Raw genomic sequence first — 20,136 nt, 5'->3', positions numbered from 1 at the left:
GGGTCAGGGCACCGTAGGGTCAGGGTCAGGGCACCGTGGGTCAGGGTCAGGGCACCGTAGGGTCAGGGTCAGGGCACCGTAGGGTCAGGGTCAGGTACCGTAGGGGTCAGGGTCCCGTAGGGTCAGGGTACCGTAGGGTCAGGGTCAGGGCACCGTAGGGTCAGGGCACCGTAGGGTCAGGGTCAGGGTACCGTAGGGTCAGGGTCAGGGTACCGTAGGGTCAGGGTACCGTAGGGTCAGGGCACCGTAGGGTCAGGGTCAGGGCACCGTAGGGTCAGGGTCCCGTAGGGTCAGGGTCCCGTAGGGTCAGGGTCCCGTAGGGTCAGGGTACCGTAGGGTCAGGGTCAGGGCACCGTAGGGTCAGGGCACCGTAGGGTCAGGGTACCGTAGGGTCAGGGTACCGTAGGGGTCAGGGTACCGTAGGGTCAGGGGTCAGGGCACCGTAGGGTCAGGGCACCGTAGGGTCAGGGTCAGGGTACCGTAGGGTCAGGGCACCGTAGGGTCAGGGTCAGGGCACCGTAGGGTCAGGGTACCGTGAGGGTCAGGGCACCGTAGGGTCAGGGGTACCGTAGGGGTCAGGGTCCCGTAGGGTCAGGGCACCGTAGGGTCAGGGTCAGGTACCGTAGGGTCAGGTCAGGGCACCGTAGGGTCAGGGTCAGGCACCGTAGGGGTCAGGGTCAGGGCACCGTAGGGTCAGGGTCAGGGCACCGTAGGGTCAGGGCACCGTAGGGTCAGGGCACCGTAGGGTCAGGGCACCGTAGGGTCAGGGTCAGGGCACCGTAGGGTCAGGGTCAGGGCACCGTAGGGTCAGGGCACCGTAGGGTCAGGGTCAGGGCACCGTAGGGGTCAGGGTACCGTAGGGTCAGGGTCAGGGCACCGTAGGGTCAGGGTCAGGGCACCGTAGGGTCAGGGTCAGGGTCACCGTCCTCATCCAGCCAACAGTAGACTGAGGAGGACTGAACACACCCAGAATCCAACCCCTCCCCTGTAGGCATCAGTCAGTCAGTCTGCTCTCTGGGCTACTGAGTAGACCCAGTGTGGATGGACCCCAGGTAGAGGCTGCTGCAACAGCTGATGGAGATCCAGCCTGGGGACCAGACAGACCTTTCAGGCTAAGACTGACAGTGTGGCGACTGTAGGTCAGTTAAGCTGGATGGGAAGGTCCTCTCCGTACTTGCGTAGGAACTTGTCGTGGTTGTGGCTGACGGACCAGAGAGGAGGCAGGTAGCGAGGTGTCATGGTAGACAGGAAATGCTGCCTCCAGCAGCCCTCCAGCTCCATCAATCCCTTCAGGCCCCGCTTAGCGTGCGCCTTCACCACCTTCAGCCCGTGGGGAACGTAGCTCTCGTTGAAGATCCTGGGAGAGGGCAGGGTAATCCATCAACTCCATTTCTTCATAAAGGCCTCATTATACAGTGGGGGAAAAAAAGTATTTAGTCAGCCACCAATTGTGCAAGTTCTCCCACTTAAAAAGACGAGAGAGGCCTGTAATTTTCAGCATAGGTACACGTCAACTATGACAGACAAATTGAGGAAAAAAATCCAGAAAATCACATTGTAGGACTTTTAATGAATTTATTTGCAAATTATGGTGGAAAATAAGTATTTGGTCAATAACCAAAAGTTTCTCAATACTTTGTTATATATCCTTTGATGGCAATGACACAGGTCAAACGTTTTCTGTAAGTCTTCACAAGGTTTTCACACACTGTTGCTGGTATTTTGGCCCATTCCTCCATGCAGATCTCCTCTAGAGCAGTGATGTTTTGGGGCTGTCGCTGGGCAACACAGACTTTCAACTCCCTCCAAAGATGTTCTATGGGGTTGAGATCTGGAGACTGGCTAGGCCACTCCAGGATGTTGAAATGCTTCTTACGAAGCCACTCCTTCGTTGCCCGGGCGGTGTGTTTGGGATCATTGTCATGCTGAAAGACCCAGCCACGTTTCATCTTCAATGCCCTTGCTGATGGAAGGAGGTTTTCACTCAAAATCTCACGATACATGGCTCCATTCATTCTTTCCTTTACACGGATCAGTCGTCCTGGTCCCTTTGTAGAAAATCAGCCCCAAAGCATGATGTTTCCACCCCCATGCTTCACAGTAGGTATGGTGTTCTTTGGATGCAACTCAGCATTCTTTGTCCTCCAAACACGGTTTCATCTGACCATATGGCATTCTCCCAATCCTCTTCTGGATCATCCAAATGCACTCTAGCAAACTTCAGACGGGCCTGGACATGTACTGGCTTAAGCAGGGGGACACGTCTGGCACTGCAGGATTTGAGTCCCTGGCGGCGTAGTGTGTTACTGATGGTAGGCTTTGTTACTTTGGTCCCAGCTCTCTGCAGGTCATTCACTAGGTCCCCCCGTGTGGTTCTGGGATTTTTGCTCACCGTTCTTGTGATCATTTTGACCCCACGGGGTGAGATCTTGCATGGAGCCCCAGATCGAGGGAGATTATCAGTGGTCTTGTATGTCTTCCATTTCCTAATAATTGCTCCCACAGTTGATTTCTTCAAACCAAGCTGCTTACCTATTGCAGATTCAGTCTTCCCAGCCTGGTGCAGGTCTACAATTTTGTTTCTGGTGTCCTTTGACAGCTCTTTGGTCTTGGCCATAGTGGAGTTTGGAGTGTGACTGTTTGAGGTTGTGGACAGGTGTCTTTTATACTGATAACAAGTTCAAACAGGTGCCATTAATACAGGTAACGAGTGGAGGACAGAGGAGCCTCTTAAAGAAGTTGTTACAGGTCTGTGAGAGCCAGAAATCTTGCTTGTTTGTAGGTGACCAAATACTTATTTTCCACCATAATTTGCAAATAAATTCATTAAAAGTCCTACAATGTGATTTTCTGGATTTTTTTTCCTCAATTTGTCTGTCATAGTTGACGTGTACCTATGATGAAAATTACAGGCCTCTCTCATCTTTTTAAGTGGGAGAACTTGCACAATTGGTGGCTGACTAAATACTTTTTTCCCCCCCACTGTAAAAACAGCTTGACAGATACCTGACCTGGATACCAAATAGCAAGCAGAAGCAGGACAAAGGTCCTAGGAGGAGGAACCTAGATAGGAACTGGCTCAGAGCGGAGGCTGTACTGGGTACAAGTTAAGAGTACACGATGACCATCAAGGCCAGATGGCGCGGACCCTCACCTAGTCTCCAGGTCTGCAGCCCTCTGCAGTGTCTCGGGCGTCAGCTCCACATCGGTGTCGTTGAAGAAATCCCTTATGACCTTCTGCAGCTCATCTCGCCTGGCCCCTGGCAGCCTCTCCCCCACGGTGAGCAGGGCTCGGGCTGCAGAACGAACTCTCCTGCGGTCAGAGTCCTCCAGGAGACGCACCCCGTCCTCACACCCCTGGGGGTAGGAAAAAAAAATCCATACAGTTGAGTATCGCAATATTATTTTTGACCCCAAAACAATGTTTTTTAAATTTATTTTTATGGGGAGCCAACATGTCTTGTCAAGTCTTGTCCCTCTGCAACAGACATGGTGAGCAATGTTTGGAACATCGAATCGCAATAAAATCACAGTATCGAATCACAAAATCACAATAAAAATCTCCATATCAAATCACAATAAATATAGAATAGTGATACATCTAAATTCTCAATACATCTCGTATCGGCACCTCGGTATCGTGAGGTCCCTACCTGGGGCGCGGCGTACTCATCAGCCAGCTGCTGCTTTAGGAAGCCGTCGTGCACGTTGGAGGCCGCGTGACAGGAAGTGCACAGCAGCAAGATGTCATGGGAGTTGTGGTCCTTCATCTCCGTGGGGAAGTGACGTCTGTATTCGTGAGGGACGATGTTCTTCCTGTAGGAGCAAGACGAGAGGGGAACTAGTAAACACTATAGGCCTTCAATGCAGAGGGGAACTAGTTAACACTATAGGCCTTCAATGCAGAGGGGAACTAGTAAACACTATAGGCCTTCAATGCAGAGGGAACTAGTTAACACTATAGGCCTTCAATGCAGAGGGGAACTAGTAAACACTATAGGCCTTCAATGCAGAGGGGAACTAGTTAACACTATAGGCCTTCAATGCAGAGGGGAACTAGTAAACACTATAGGCCTTCAATGCAGAGGGGAACTAGTTAACACTATAGGCCTTCAATGCAGAGGGGAACTAGTAAACACTATAGGCCTTCAATGCAGAGGGGAACTAGTTAACACTATAGGCCTTCAATGCAGAGGGAACTAGTTAACACTATAGGCCTTCAATGCAGAGGGGAACTAGTTAACACTATAGGCCTTCAATGCAGAGGGGAACTAGTAAACACTATAGGCCTTCAATGCAGAGGGGAACTAGTTAACACTATAGGCCTTCAATGCAGAGGGGAACTAGTAAACACTATAGGCCTTCAATGCAGAGGGGAACTAGTTAACACTATAGGCCTTCAATGCAGAGGGGAACTAGTAAACACTATAGGCCTTCAATGCAGAGGGGAACTAGTTAACACTATAGGCCTTCAATGCAGAGGGAACTAGTAAACACTATAGGCCTTCAATGCAGAGGGGAACTAGTTAACACTATAGGCCTTCAATGCAGAGGGGAACTAGTAAACACTATAGGCCTTCAATGCAGAGGGGAACTAGTAAACACTATAGGCCTTCAATGCAGAGGGGAACTAGTTAACACTATAGGCCTTCAATGCAGAGGGGAACTAGTTAACACTATAGGCCTTCAATGCAGAGGGGAACTAGTTAACACTATAGGCCTTCAATGCAGAGGGGAACTAGTAAACACTATAGGCCTTCAATGCAGAGGGGAACTAGTTAACACTATAGGCCTTCAATGCAGAGGGGAACTAGTTAACACTATAGGCCTTCAATGCAGAGGGGAACTAGTTAACACTATAGGCCTTCAATGCAGAGGGGAACTAGTAAACACTATAGGCCTTCAATGCAGAGGGGAACTAGTTAACACTATAGGCCTTCAATGCAGAGGGGAACTAGTAAACACTATAGGCCTTCAATGCAGAGGGGAACTAGTAAACACTATAGGCCTTCAATGCAGAGGGAACTAGTTAACACTATAGGCCTTCAATGCAGAGGGGAACTAGTTAACACTATAGGCCTTCAATGCAGAGGGGAACTAGTTAACACTATAGGCCTTCAATGCAGAGGGGAACTAGTTAACACTATAGGCCTTCAATGCAGAGGGGAACTAGTTAACACTATAGGCCTTCAATGCAGAGGGGAACTAGTTAACACTATAGGCCTTCAATGCAGAGGGGAACTAGTTAACACTATAGGCCTTCAATGCAGAGGGGAACTAGTTAACACTATAGGCCTTCAATGCAGAGGGGAACCAACACCGATATATATTCACGTACGCCTCCTACCCCACTAGGATGGACTGTCATGGCTGCAACGTGAAAAAGGTCTTGACTCTCCACCTTCTCACATGGTGGTCCCTCCAGCCGATGCTTACACCACTCCTATCCTCAAATTCACTACGGGGAGTGTGCAAGTACTCACCTTGAGAAAAGGGTGGCGAATCGGGACATAGCTTCACGTTGTTAGTATAACTAATAACAGGCCTGACTGTGTAGCATCCGGCCAACCTGATATAAGACTTGTTCCGGCCAACCTGATATAAGACTTGTTCCGGCCAACCTGATATAAGACTTGTTCCGGCCAACCTGATATAAGACTTGTTCCGGCCAACCTGATATAAGACTTGTTCCGGCCAACCTGATATAAGACTTGTTCCGGCCAACCTGATATAAGACTTGTTCCGGCCAACCTGATATGAGACTTGTTCCGGCCAACCTGATATAAGACTTGTTCCGGCCAACCTGATATAAGACTTGTTCCGGCCAACCTGATATAAGACTTGTTCCGGCCAACCCGATATAAGAGTTGTTCCGGCCAACCTGATACAAGACTTGTTCCGGCCAACCTGATACAAGACTTGTTCCGGCCAACCTGATATAAGACTTGTTCCGGCCAACCTGATATAAGACTTGTTCCAGCCAACCCACACAGGTTGTCCTCACCGGATATAAGAGTTGTTCTTGCCACACACCACACACAGGTTCTCTTTGGCAGTCAGATAGTAGTCCTGCTGGGAGTCTGGACGTCCCGACGGCTCAAACAGCAGACGCACGATGAAGGGATCCTCAGTCTGCAGCACTGGAGGAGGAGTGAGAGCAAGACAGGAGAAGAGTCAGCGTCAACATCAACTCACCTGGGACTTGGTTAACATTCCTGGAAATGGGCCTATGTGCATAGGGCCAAATTGAAATGTTTCTTACAGAATAAATTTGAAAAGTGTGAACATAAGCAATGGTAGCAATTGAAAGGGAACAGTTGGGAGAGGGGAAAATCATTAGACCAAAAAGGTGAGGACACAAGACTGGAATCCAAACATTACACTGGTGATTTTATGTGCATTTTACAGTACTTTTCACCGCATTTGTTGATAACGAAATCTGAAAATACACTGGATACATTTCTGGAAAATGTTATGTAGGTGCAACTTAAGACAGAAAAATGACATGGGTTTGAGTGAGAGGACTAACTGGTGTCTCCAAGTGGCCACACCTCTCCACAGTGTGGGTTTGAGTGAGAGGACTAACTGGTGTCTCCAAGTGGCCACACCTCTCCACAGTGTGGGTTTGAGTGAGAGGACTAACTGGTGTCTCCAAGTGGCCACACACCTCTCCACAGTGTGGGTTTGAGTGAGAGGACTAACTGGTGTCTCCAAGTGGCCACACATCTCCACAGTGTGGGTTTGAGTGAGAGGACTAACTGGTGTCTCCAAGTGGCCACACCTCTCCACAGTGTGGGTTTGAGTGAGAGGACTAACTGGTGTCTCCAAGTGGCCACACCTCTCCACAGTGTGGGTTTGAGTGAGAGGACTAACTGGTGTCTCCAAGTGGCCACACCTCTCCACAGTGTGGGTTTGAGTGAGAGGACTAACTGGTGTCTCCGAGTGGCCACACCTCTCCACAGTGTGGGTTTGAGTGAGAGGACTAACTGGTGTCTCCAAGTGGCCACACCTCTCCACAGTGTGGGTTTGAGTGAGAGGACTAACTGGTGTCTCCAAGTGGCCACACCTCTCCACAGTGTGGGTTTGAGTGAGAGGACTAACTGGTGTCTCCAAGTGGCCACACCTCTCCACAGTGTGGGTTTGAGTGAGAGGACTAACTGGTGTCTCCCCAAGTGGCCACACCTCTCCACAGTGTGGGTTTGAGTGAGAGGACTAACTGGTGTCTCCAAGTGGCCACACCTCTCCACAGTGTGGGTTTGAGTGAGAGGACTAACTGGTGTCTCCAAGTGGCCACACCTCTCCACAGTGTGGGTTTGGAGTGAGAGGACTAACTGGTGTCTCCAAGTGGCCACACCTCTCCACAGTGTGGGTTTGAGTGAGAGGACTAACTGGTGTCTCCAAGTGGCCACACATCTCTCACAGTGTGGGTTTGAGTGAGAGGACTAACTGGTGTCTCCAAGTGGCCACACCTCTCCACAGTGTGGGTTTGAGTGAGAGGACTAACTGGTGTCTCCAAGTGGCCACACCTCTCCACAGTGTGGGTTTGAGTGAGAGGACTAACTGGTGTCTCCAAGTGGCCACACCTCTCCACAGTGTGGGTTTGAGTGAGAGGACTAACTGGTGTCTCCAAGTGGCCACACATCTCCACAGTGTGGGTTTGAGTGAGAGGACTAACTGGTGTCTCCAAGTGGCCACACCTCTCCACAGTGTGGGTTTGAGTGAGAGGACTAACTGGTGTCTCCAAGTGGCCACACCTCTCCACAGTGTGGGTTTGAGTGGGAGAAGACTAACTGGTGTCTCCAAGTGGCCACCCCTCTCCACAGTGGTGAAGGCAACTAACTGGTTCCAAGTGGCCACACATCTCCACACAGTGTGGGTTTGAGGAGAGGACTAACTGGTGTCTCCAAGTGGCCACACCTCTCCACAGTGTGGGTTTGAGTGAGAGGACTAACTGGTGTCTCCAAGTGGCCACACCTCTCCACAGTGTGGGTTTGAGTGAGAGGACTAACTGGTGTCTCCAAGTGGCCACACTCTCTCCACAGTGTGGGTTTGAGTGAGAGGACCAACTGGTGTCTCCAAGTGGCCCACACCTCTCCACAGTGTGGGTTTGAGTGAGAGGACTAACTGGTGTCTCCAAGTGGCCACACCTCTCCACAGTGTGGGTTTGAGTGAGAGGACTAACTGGTGTCTCCAAGTGGCCACACATCTCCACAGTGTGGGTTTGAGGGAGAGGACTAACTGGTGTCTCAAGTGGCCACACACCTCTCCACAGTGTGGGTTTGAGTGAGAGGACTAACTGGTGTCTCCAAGTGGCCACCTCTCCACAGTGTGGGTTTGAGTGAGAGGACTAACTGGTGTCTCCGAGTGGCCACACCCTCTCCACAGTGTGGGTTTGAGTGAGAGGACTAACTGGTGTCTCCAAGTGGCCACACCTCTCCACAGTGTGGGTTTGAGTGAGAGGACTAACTGGTGTCTCCAAGTGGCCACACCTCTCCACAGTGGGCACCGTTCCTAACTAATTTCAATGCCCTTTTAAGACTCAAAGAAGGTTCTTCAACTATAAGGTGCTTGTTTGATCTCTCCTAGCTGTGCTGTTGAGGAACTAGAGCAAGCAGACCAGTTGTTTAGTTTGGAACGCAGCCCTGCCTCCCCGCCATCACACAGTTACTGTTGTTGTTTACGCAATCCAAAAAACGGTCCGTTATAAATCGCAATCTGGGTCAGGTGGGCCTGATTTGAAAGCGTGTTCCCTTGCCAATGTGACTAGGTCCTCTGTAGCTCAGCTGGTAGAGCACGACGCTAAGTTATAAAATACACTTTTACAGCATTTAGGCTTTCATAAAGCAATTCAGATTAACAGATCTCAATTTTGTTTGCGCATAGAATAGGTCATGACCGCGGCAAATTTCCTTCACAATAAACAAACATAGGCTCATTCTGTTCAGAACAGGGTTGCAGAATTCCTGGAACTTTCAATAAATAAGTAAGTAAATAAATAAATAAATAAAGCAGGAACTCTAGAATCTGTCAGTCCAAACCCATACAGAGCTGTGAAGAACAGAACCAGAGCTCTGACCTGATGTATAGCTGTTACTGTCCAGAACCAGAGCTCTGACCTGATGTAAAGCTTGTTACTGTCCAGAACCAGAGCTCTGACCTGATGTATAGCTGTTACTGTCCAGAACCAGAGCTCTGACCTGATGTATAGCTGTTACTGTCCAGAACCAGAGCTCTGACCTGATGTATAGCTGTTACTGTCCAGAACCAGAGCTCTGACCTGATGTATAGCTTGTTACTGTCCAGAACCAGAGCTCTGACCTGATGTATAGCTTGTTACTGTCCAGAACCAGAGCTCTGACCTGATGTATAGCTTGTTACTGTCCAGAACCAGAGCTCTGACCTGATGTATAGCTTGTTACTGTACAGTCACTACGTTCACATTTAGCTGCTTATTACTGCCCAAATTAGCCATTTCCAACCCGTGTACGGGTACGAGTGTAAAGGGCTACGGCACGGACACACCATTCCAACCCGTATACGGGTACGAGTGTAAAGGGCTACGGCACGGACACACCATTCCAACCCGTATACGGGTACGAGTGTAAAGGGCTACGGCACGGACACACCATTCCAACCCGGATACGGGTACGAGTGTAAAGGGCTACCTGTTCATTTTTACGCCACATTTTACAGTATGAAACCACCAAATGATAGTGGTGTTCTCCAATTCAACTGTTAAATTCATATGAAAATACTGTCAGTCGTGGCACTGCCAGTGCCGCATGTGGCTGCCGCTTACCCCCTATTCCTTTATCCAGGTACCACTTGGCCTTCTTCTTGTCACAGGTACAGAGGGGCTGTCCATCCGGAGCTTGGAGGAAGCAGTTGTCATAGAGAGGGGACTTCCTGCAACAAGCAGAGCGAGCGGGAACCTGATCAGTCACTACACTGACACACAGCTGCCCTTAACACACAGGAAATGTCTAAAACCAGCCAATGCTGCCCAGAATCACACTACTCAAGTCTTTGACACAATGTTCCCCAAAATGTGGGCGATGATCTTTGCTATGGAAAGTCGGGCAAATTGTTCTGTATTATGACCTTGACAACTGGCAATTGTCCAGAGGTCAGTAACAACGGTCTGCCCCACGCGCCTGTGCTGTGAAAGAGATCCCTGATCCCTGGACAGACCAACCACTGACCTAGCAGAGTAGCCCGCACCGAGCGGTTTTCTCTAGTCACTTTAACTCTACCCACATGTACATATTACTTCAACTACCTCAACTAGCCGGTGCCCCCGCACATTGACTCTGCACCGGTACCCCCCTGTATATATAGCCTCCCTACTGTTATTTTATTTTACTTCTGCTCTTTTTTTTCCTCAACACTTTTTTTGTTGTCGTCGTTTTATTTAACTTTTATTTATTATTAAGAAATAAATGCATTGTTGGTTAAGGGCTTGTAAGTAAACATTTAACGGTAATGTCTACACCTGTTGTATTCGGCGCATGTGGCAAATAAAATTTGATTTGATTTGATCCCTGGACAGACCAACCACTGACCTAGCAGAGTAGCCCACACCGAGCGGTTTTCTCCTGCTGTTCCTTCTGGGGTCTGGTACTTGCTGGTCCCCAGACTCGGGGCTTTCAGTAGGCTGCTGGAGCGCCCTACTCCTCCGTCTCCTCTCGCTTCTCCCTCCATCCTCCCCCTCTCCTCCGCCCCTCCCCCTGAAAGGTGTGTCCACCAGGCCCTGGCAGCGATTGGCCAGCTGGGTGTAGTCACTCCCACAGCCAGGTGAGGGCGTGGCGTTAGAGTGGAGGCTCAGCAGATGGAAGAAGAGGGCGATGGACACTTGGGCATCCCGGGCTGCGTACGTCATCTAGGGGAGAGAGAGAGGGAGACGGGGGGGACGTCATCTAGGGGAGAGAGAGAGGTAGGGGGGACGTATCTAGGGAGAGAGAGAGGAGGGGTGGGGGACGCATCTAGGGAGAGAGAGAGAGGGGGGGGGGGGACGCCATCTAGAGGAGAGAGGGAGGGGGGCGTCATCTAGGGAGGAGAGGGGGGGGACGTCATCTAGGGAGTCACCAGAGAGTAGGGGGGGACGCATCTAGGGGTCACCAGAGAGAGAGGGGGGACGTCATCTAGGGAGAGAGAGAGAGGGAGGGGGACGCATCAGGGGAGAGAGGAGGGGACGTCATCTAGGGGTCACCAGAGAGAGAGAGTGTGGGGGACGTCATCTAGGGGTCACCAGAGAGAGAGGTGGGGGGACGTCATCTAGGGGTCACCAGAGAGAGGTGGGGGGGACGTCATCTAGGGGTCACCAGAGAGAGAGAGGGGGGGGGACGTCATCTAGGGTCACCAGAGAGAGAGGTGGGGGACGTCATCTAGGGGAGAGAGAGAGAGGTGGGGGGACGTCATCTAGGGAAGAGAGAGAGGGGGGGAGTATCGGGAGAGAGAGAGGGAGGGGACGTCATCTAGAGAGAGAGAGGGGGCGTCATCTAGGGGAGGAGGGGGACGTCATCTAGGGTCACCAGAGAGAGAGGTGGGGGGGGACGTCATCTAGGGCAGAGAGAGAGGTGGGGGGACGTCATCTAGGGAGGGAGGGGGACGCTATCTAGGGAGAGGGAGGGGGGACGTCATCTAGGGAGAGAGAGAGGGGGACGTCATCTAGGGTCACCAGAGAGAGAGTGTGGGGGGACGTCATCTAGGGAGAGAGGGGGGGGGACGCCATCTAAGGGAGAGAGAGAGGGAGGGGGGACGTCATCTAGGGTCACCAGAGAGAGAGGTGGGGGGGGACGCATCTAGGGAGAGAGAGAGAGAGGGGGGGACGATCTAGGGGCACCAGAGAGAGAGAGGTGGGGGGGACGCCATCTAGGGGAGGGAGGGGGGACGTCATCCAGGGTCACCAGAGAGAGAGGGTGGGGGGGACGCCATCTAGGGAGAGAGAGAGAGGGAGGGGGGGACGTCATCTAGGGTACAGGAGAGAGAGGTGGGGGGGACGTCATCTAGGGGTACAGAGAGAGGGGGGGGGACGTCATCTAGGGGTCACCAGAGAGAGAGGTGGGGGACGTCATCTAGGGGAGAGAGGGGGGGACGTCATCTAGGCGGAGAGAGAGAGGTGGGGGGGACGTCATCTAGGGAGAGAGAGAGGGGGACGCACTAGAGAGAGAGAGGAGGGGACGTCATCTAGGGGTCACCAGAGAGAGAGGTGGGGGGACGTCATCTAGGGGTCCAGAGAGAGAGAGGGGGGACGTCATCTAGGGGTCACCAGAGAGAGAGAGGTGGGGGGGACGTCATCTAGGGGTCACCAGAGAGAGAGGTGGGGGGACGTCATCTAGGGGTCACCAGAGAGAGAGGTGGGGGCGTCATCTAGGGGTCACCAGAGAGAGAGGTGGGGGGGACGTCATCTAGGGTCACCAGAGAGAGAGAGGTGGGGGGGACGTCATCTAGGGGACCAGAGAGGTGGGGGGGGACGTCATCTAGGGGTCCCAGAGAGAGAGGTGGGGGGGGACGTCATCTAGGGGTCACCAGAGAGAGAGAGGTGGGGGGGACGTCATCTAGGGGTCACCAGAGAGAGAGGAGGGGGGGGCGTCATCTAGGGGTCACCAGAGAGAGAGAGGTGGGAGGGGACGTCATCTAGGGGTCAGAGAGAGGTGGGGGGACGTCATCTAGGGTCACCAGAGAGAGAGTGGTGGGGGGACGTCATCTAGGGGTCACCAGAGAGAGAGGTGGGGGACGTCATCTAGGGGTCACCAGAGAGAGAGGTGGGGGGACGTCATCTAGGGGGTCACCAGAGAGAGAGGTGGGGGGGGACGTCATCTAGGGGTCACCAGAGAGAGAGAGGTGGGGGGACGCCATCTAGGGGTCACCAGAGAGAGAGAGGTGGGGGGGACGTCATCTAGGGGTCACCAGAGAGAGAGGTGGGGGGGACGCCATCTAGGGGTCACCAAGAGAGAGAGGTGGGGGGACGTCATCTAGGGGTCACCAGAGAGAGAGAGGTGGGGGGACGTCATCTAGGGGTCACCAGAGAGAGAGGTGGGGGGACGTCATCTAGGGGTCACCAGAGAGAGAGAGGTGGGGGGACGTCATCTAGGGGCACCAGAGAGAGAGAGGTGGGGGGACGTCATCTAGGGGTCACCAGAGAGAGAGGGTGGGGGACGTCATCTAGGGGTCACCAGAGAGAGAGGGTGGGGGGGACGTCATCTAGGGGTCACCAGAGAGAGAGAGGTGGGGGGACGTCATCTAGGGGTCACCAGAGAGAGAGGTGGGGGGGACGTCATCTAGGGGTCACCAGAGAGAGAGGTGTGGGGGGACGTCATCTAGGGGTCACCAGAGAGAGAGAGGTGGGGGGACGTCATCTAGGGGTCACCAGAGAGAGAGGTGGGGGGACGTCATCTAGGGGGCACCAGAGAGAGAGGTGGGGGGACGTCATCTAGGGGTCACCAGAGAGAGAGGGGGGGGGGGCGTCATCTAGGGGTCACCAGAGAGAGAGGTGGGGGGACGTCATCTAGGGGTCACCAAGAGAGAGAGGTGGGGGGGACGTCATCTAGGGGTCACCACAGAGAGAGAGGTGGGGGACGTCATCTAGGGGTCACCAGAGAGAGAGGTGGGGGGGGACGTCATCTAGGGGTCACCAGAGAGAGAGAGGTGGGGGGGGACGTCATCTAGGGGTCACCAGAGAGAGAGGTGGGGGGACGTCATCTAGGGGTCACTAGAGAGAGAGGTGGGGGGGGACGTCATCTAGGGGTCACCAGAGAGAGAGAGGTGGGGGGACGTCATCTAGGGGTCACCAGAGAGAGAGAGTGTGGGGGACGTCATCTAGGGGACCAGAGAGAGAGGTGGGGGGACGTCATCTAGGGGTCACCAGAGAGAGAGGAGGGGGGACGTCATCTAGGGGTCACCAGAGAGAGAGAGGTGGGGGGGGACGTCATCTAGGGGTCACCAGAGAGAGGAGGTGGGGGGACGTCATCTAGGGGTCACCAGAGAGAGAAGGTGGGGGACGTCATCTAGGGGTCACCAGAGAGAGAGAGGTGGGGGGGACGTCATCTAGGGTCACCAGAGAGAGAGAGGGGGGGGGACGTCATCTAGGGGTCACCAGAGAGAGAGAGGTGGGGGGGACGTCATCTAGGGGTCACCAGAGAGAGAGAGGTGGGGGGGACGTCATCTAGGGGTCACCAGAGAGAGAGGTGGGGGGGACGTCATCTAGGGGTCACCAGAGAGAGAGGTGGGGGGGGACGTCATCTAGGGGTCACCAGAGAGAGAGAGGTGGGGGGGGACGTCATCTAGGGGTCACCAGAGAGAGAGGTGGGGGGGACGTCATCTAGGGGTCACCAGAGAGAGAGGTGGGGGACGCTCATCTAGGGGTCACCAGAGAGAGAGGTGGGGGGACGTCATCTAGGGGTCACCAGAGAGAGAGAGGTGGGGGGGCGTCATCTAGGGGTCACCAGAGAGAGAGAGGTGGGGGGACGTCATCTAGGGTCACCAGAGAGAGAGAGGTGGGGGGACGTCATCTAGGGGTCACCAGAGAGAGAGAGGTGGGGGGGGACGTCATCTAGGGGTCACCAGAGAGAGAGGGAGGGGGGACGTCATCTAGGGGTCACCAGAGAGAGAGGGGGGGGGGCGTCATCTAGGGGTCACCGAGAGAGAGAGGTGGGGGGGGACGTCATCTAGGGGTCACCAGAGAGAGAGAGGTGGGGGGGGACGTCATCTAGGGGTCACCAGAGAGAGAGGTGGGGGGAGCGTCATCTAGGGGTCACCAGAGAGAGAGAGGTGGGGGGACGTCATCTAGGGGTCACCAGAGAGAGAGAGTGGGGGGACGTCATCTAGGGGTCACCAGAGAGAGAGGTGAGGGGGGACGTCATCTAGGGGTCACCAGAGAGAGAGAGGTGGGGGGACGTCATCTAGGGGTCACCAGAGAGAGAGGTGGGGGGACGTCATCTAGGGGTCACCAGAGAGAGAGGTGGGGGGACGTCATCTAGGGGTCACCAGAGAGAGAGGTGGGGGGACGTCATCTAGGGGTCACCAGAGAGAGAGAGGTGGGGGACGTCATCTAGGGGTCACCAGAGAGAGAGAGAGGTGGGGGGGGACGCTCATCTAGGGGTCACCAGAGAGAGAGGTGGGGGGGACGTCATCTAGGGGTCACCGAGAGAGAGAGGTGGGGGGGGACGTCATCTAGGGGTCACCAGAGAGAGAGAGGTGGGGGGACGTCATCTAGGGGTCACCAGAGAGAGAGGTGGGGGGACGTCATCTAGGGGTCACCAGAGAGAGAGGGTGGGGGGACGTCATCTAGGGGTCACCGAGAGAGAGGTGGGGGGACGTCATCTAGGGGTCACCAGAGAGAGAGGGTGGGGGGACGTCATCTAGGGTCACCAGAGAGAGGGGGGGACGTCATCTAGGGGTCATCAGAGAGAGGGGGGGGGACGTCATCTAGGGCAGAGAGAGAGGGGACGTCATCTAGGGGACAAGAGAGAGAGAGGGGGGGGACGTCATCTAGGGGGTCACCAGAGAGAGAGGTGGGGGGGACGTCATCTAGGGAGAGAGAGAGAGGGAGGGGGGACGTCATCTAGGGAGAGAGAGGGGGGGGGCGTCATCTAGGGAGAGAGAGAGAGGTGGGGGACGTCATCTAGGGGCAGAGAGAGAGGAGGGGGGACGTCATCTAGGGGAGAGAGAGAGAGGAGGGGGCGTCATCTAGGGGAGAGAGAGAGGTGGGGGGGGACGTCATCTAGGGGAGAGAGAGAGAGGGGGGACGTCATCTAGGGGAGAGAGAGGGAGGGGCGTCATCTAGGGGTCACCAAGAGAGAGAGGTGGGGGGACGTCATCTAGAGAGAGAGAGGGAGGGGGGCGTCATCTAGGGAGAGAGAGGTGGGGGACGTCATCTAGAGAGAGAGGTGGGGGGGGGGACGTCATCTAGGGGAGAGAGAGAGGGACGTCATTAGGGTAGAGAGAGGGAGGGGGGGACGTCATCTAGGGGTCACCAGAGAGAGAGGTGGGGGACGTCATCTAGGGGTCACCAGAGAGAGAGGTGGGGGGACGTCATCTAGGGGTCACCAGAGAGAGAGGTGGGGGGGGACGTCATCTAGGGGCACCAGAGAGAGAGAGGTGGGGGGACGTCATCTAGGGGTAGAGAGAGAGAGGGGGGGGACGTACAGGAGAGAGGGTGGGGGGGGACGTCATCTAGGGGTCACCAGAGAGAGAGGAGGTGGGGACGTCATCTAGGGGTCACCAGAGAGAGAGGTGGGGGGGGGACGTCATCTAGGGGTCACCAGAGAGAGAGAGGTGGGGGGGCGTCATCTAGGGTCACCAGAGAGAGAGGTGGGGGGGACGTCATCTAGGGGGTCACCAGAGAGAGAGAGGTGGGGGGGACGTCATCTAGGGGGTCACCGAGAGAGAGAGGTGGGGGGACGTCATCTAGGGGTCACCAGAGAGAGAGGTGGGGGGGGACGTCATCTAGGGGTCACCAGAGAGAGAGGTGGGGGGGACGTCATCTAGGGTCACCAGAGAGAGAGGTGGGGGGGGACGTCATCTAGGGGTCACCAGAGAGAGAGAGGTGGGGGGACGTCATCTAGGGGTCACCAGGAGAGAGAGGTGGGGGACGTCATCTAGGGGTCACCAGAGAGAGAGGTGGGGGGACGTCATCTAGGGGTCACCAGAGAGAGAGAGGGGGGGGACGTCATCTAGGGGTCACCAGAGAGAGAGAGGTGGGGGGGGACGTCATCTAGGGGTCACCAGAGAGAGAGGTGGGGGGGACGTCATCTAGGGGTCACCAGAGAGAGAGGTGGGGGGACGTCATCTAGGGGTCACCAGAGAGAGAGGTGGGGGGACGTCATCTAGGGGTCACCAGAGAGAGAGGGTGGGGGGACGTCATCTAGGGGTCACCAGAGAGAGAGGGTGGGGGGACGTCATCTAGGGGTCACCAGAGAGAGAGGTGGGGGGACGTCATCTAGGGGTCACCAGAGAGAGAGGTGGGGGGGGACGTCATCTAGGGGTCACCAGAGAGAGAGGTGGGGGGGGACGTCATCTAGGGGTCACCAGAGAGAGAGGTGGGGGGACGTCATCAAGGGGTCACCAGAGAGAGAGGTGGGGGGGACGTCATCTAGGGGTCACCAGAGAGAGAGGGTGGGGGGACGTCATCTAGGGGTCACGAGAGAGAGGTGGGCGTCATCTAGAGAGAGAGAGAGGGGGACGTCATCTAGGGGTCACCAGAGAGAGAGGTGGGGGGGGACGTCATCTAGGGGTCACCAGAGAGAGAGGTGGGGGGACGTCATCTAGGGGTCACCAGAGAGAGAGTGGTGGGGGGACGTCATCTAGGGTCACCAGAGAGAGAGAGGTGGGGGGGACGTCATCTAGGGGTCACCAGAGAGAGAGGTGGGGGGGGCGTCATCTAGGGGTCACCAGAGAGAGAGGGGGGGGGGACGTCATCTAGGGTCACCAGAGAGAGAGGTGGGGGGACGTCATCTAGGGGTCACCAGAGAGAGAGGTGGGGGACGTCATCTAGGGGTCACCAGAGAGAGAGGTGGGAGGGGGAGGACGTCATCTAGGGGTCACCAGAGAGAGAGGTGGGGGGGACGTCATCTAGGGGTCACCAGAGAGAGAGAGGTGGGGGGGGACGTCATCTAGGGGTCACCAGAGAGAGAGGTGGGGGGGGACGTCATCTAGGGTCACCAGAGAGAGAGTGGGGGGGACGTCATCTAGGGGTCACCAGAGAGAGAGAGGTGGGGGGACGTCATCTAGGGGTCACCAGAGAGAGAGGTGGGGGGGACGTCATCTAGGGGTCACCAGAGAGAGAGGTGGGGGGGACGTCATCTAGGGGTCACCAGAGAGGGAGGTGGGGGGACGTCATCTAGGGGTCACCAGAGAGAGAGGTGGGGGGGGACGTCATCTAGGGGTCACCAGAGAGAGAGAGGTGGGGGGGGACGTCATCTAGGGGTCACCAGAGAGAGAGAGGGGGGGGACGTCATCTAGGGGTCACCAGAGAGAGAGAGGGGGGGGGACGTCATCTAGGGGTCACCAGAGAGAGAGAGGTGGGGGGGGACGTCATCTAGGGGTCACCAGAGAGAGAGGTGGGGGGACGTCATCTAGGGGTCACCAGAGAGAGAGAGGTGGGGGGGGACGTCATCTAGGGTCGCCAGAGAGAGAGGTGGGGGGCGTCATCTAGGGTCACCAGAGAGAGAGAGGTGGGGGGACGTCATCTAGGGGTCACCAGAGAGAGAGAGGTGGGGGGGACGTCATCTAGGGGTACCAGAGAGAGAGGTGGGGGGGCGTCATCTAGGGGTCACCAGAGAGAGAGGTGGGGGACGTCATCTAGGGGTCACCAGAGAGAGAGGTGGGGGACGTCATCTAGGGGTCACCAGAGAGAGAGAGTGGGGGGGGACGTCATCTAGGGGTCACCAGAGAGAGAGGTGGGGGGACGTCATCTAGGGGTCCGAGAGAGAGAGGTGGGGGGGACGTCATCTAGGGGTCACCAGAGAGAGAGAGGTGGGGGGGGACGTCATCTAGGGGTCACCAGAGAGAGAGAGGTGGGGGGACGTCATCTAGGGGTCACCAGAGAGAGAGGTGGGGGGACGTCATCTAGGGGTCACCAGAGAGAGAGAGGTGGGGGGGGGACGTCATCTAGGGGTCACCAGAGAGAGAGAGGTGGGGGGGGCGTCATCTAGGGGTCACCAGAGAGAGAGGGGGGGGGGACGTCATCTAGGGGTCACCAGAGAGAGAGGGGGGGGGGACGTCATCTAGGGGTCACCAAGAGAGAGAGGTGGGGGGGCGTCATCTAGGTCACCAGAGAGAGAGGGGGGGGGACGTCATCTAGGGGTCACCAGAGAGAGAGGTGGGGGGGGACGTCATCTAGGGGTCACCAGAGAGAGAGTGGTGGGGGGACGTCATCTAGGGGTCACCAGAGAGAGAGGTGGGGGGCGTCATCTAGGGGTCACCAGAGAGAGAGAGGTGGGGGGACGTCATCTAGGGGTCACCAGAGAGAGAGAGGTGGGGGGGACGTCATCTAGGGGTCACCAGAGAGAGAGAGGTGGGGGGGGGGCGTCATCTAGGGGTCACCAGAGAGAGAGGTGGGGGGGGACGTCATCTAGGGGTCACCAGAGAGAGAGAGGGGGGGGGACGTCATCTAGGGGTCACCAGAGAGAGAGGTGGGGGGGGCGTCATCTAGGGGTCACCAGAGAGAGAGAGGTGGGGGGACGTCATCTAGGGGTCACCAGAGAAGAGAGGTGGGGGGGGACGTCATCTAGGGGTCACCAGAGAGAGAGAGGTGGGGGGGACGTCATCTAGGGGTCACCAGAGAGAGAGAGTGGGGGGGCGTCATCTAGGGGGTCACCAGAGAGAGAGGGAGTGGGGGACGTCATCTAGGGGTCACCAGAGAGAGAGGTGGGGGGGGACGTCATCTAGGGGTCACCAGAGAGAGAGGTGGGGGGGGACGTCATCTAGGGGTCACCAGAGAGAGAGAGGTGGGGGGGGACGTCATCTAGGGGTCACCAGAGAGAGAGAGGTGGGGGGACGTCATCTAGGGGTCACCAGAGAGAGAGAGGGGGGGGGACGTCATCTAGGGGTCACCAGAGAGAGAAGTGGGGGGGACGTCATCTAGGGGTCACCAGAGAGAGGTGGGGGGGGGGACGTCATCTAGGGGTCACCAGAGAGAGAGGGGGGGGGGACGTCATCTAGGGGTCACCAGAGAGAGAGAGGGGGGGGACGTCATCTAGGGGTCACCAGAGAGAGAGGGGGGGGGGACGTCATCTAGGGGTCACCAGAGAGAGAGGTGGGGGGACGTCATCTAGGGGTCACCAGAGAGAGAGGTGGGGGGGACGTCATCTAGGGGTCACCAGAGAGAGAGGGGGCGTGGAGCAGAGGGACGTCATCTAGGGGTCACCAGAGAGAGAGGTGGGGGGGACGTCATCTAGGGGTCACCAGAGAGAGAGGTGGGGGGGACGTCATCTAGGGTCACCAGAGAGAGAGGTGGGGGGGACGTCATCTAGGGGTCACCAGAGAGAGAGAGGTGGGGGGGCGTCATCTAGGGGTCACCGAGAGAGAGAGGTGGGGGGGGACGTCATCTAGGGGTCACCAGAGAGAGAGGTGGGGGGCGTCATCTAGGGGTCACCAGAGAGAGAGGTGGGGGGACGTCATCTAGGGGTCACCAGA

The 20,136-nt window shown here is 55.9% G+C and overlaps 1 protein-coding gene across 2 annotated transcripts in view; it reads right to left on the bottom strand.

Moving 5' to 3' along the window:
- Window positions 1–862: 862 nt before the first annotated feature.
- Window positions 863–20,136, bottom strand: part of LOC121539125 (exonuclease 3'-5' domain-containing protein 2-like) — a 53,828-nt gene continuing 34,554 nt past the window's right edge. For both annotated transcript variants that reach the window (XM_041847387.2, XM_041847388.2), the window contains exons 6-11: window positions 10,563–10,879; window positions 9,800–9,906; window positions 6,005–6,140; window positions 3,654–3,816; window positions 3,155–3,357; window positions 863–1,357 (exon numbers count right to left, since the gene is read on the bottom strand). In XM_041847387.2, the coding sequence (XP_041703321.1) occupies window positions 1,141–1,357; window positions 3,155–3,357; window positions 3,654–3,816; window positions 6,005–6,140; window positions 9,800–9,906; window positions 10,563–10,879 (1,143 nt within the window). In that variant the 3' untranslated portion in view covers window positions 863–1,140. The remainder of the gene's footprint in view (window positions 1,358–3,154; window positions 3,358–3,653; window positions 3,817–6,004; window positions 6,141–9,799; window positions 9,907–10,562; window positions 10,880–20,136) is intronic.

This window comes from Coregonus clupeaformis, chromosome 25 (genome assembly GCF_020615455.1).
Source record: "Coregonus clupeaformis isolate EN_2021a chromosome 25, ASM2061545v1, whole genome shotgun sequence".
NCBI classification, from domain to species: Eukaryota; Metazoa; Chordata; class Actinopteri; order Salmoniformes; family Salmonidae; genus Coregonus; species Coregonus clupeaformis.
This window is presented reverse-complemented; position numbering and strand designations above follow the sequence as displayed.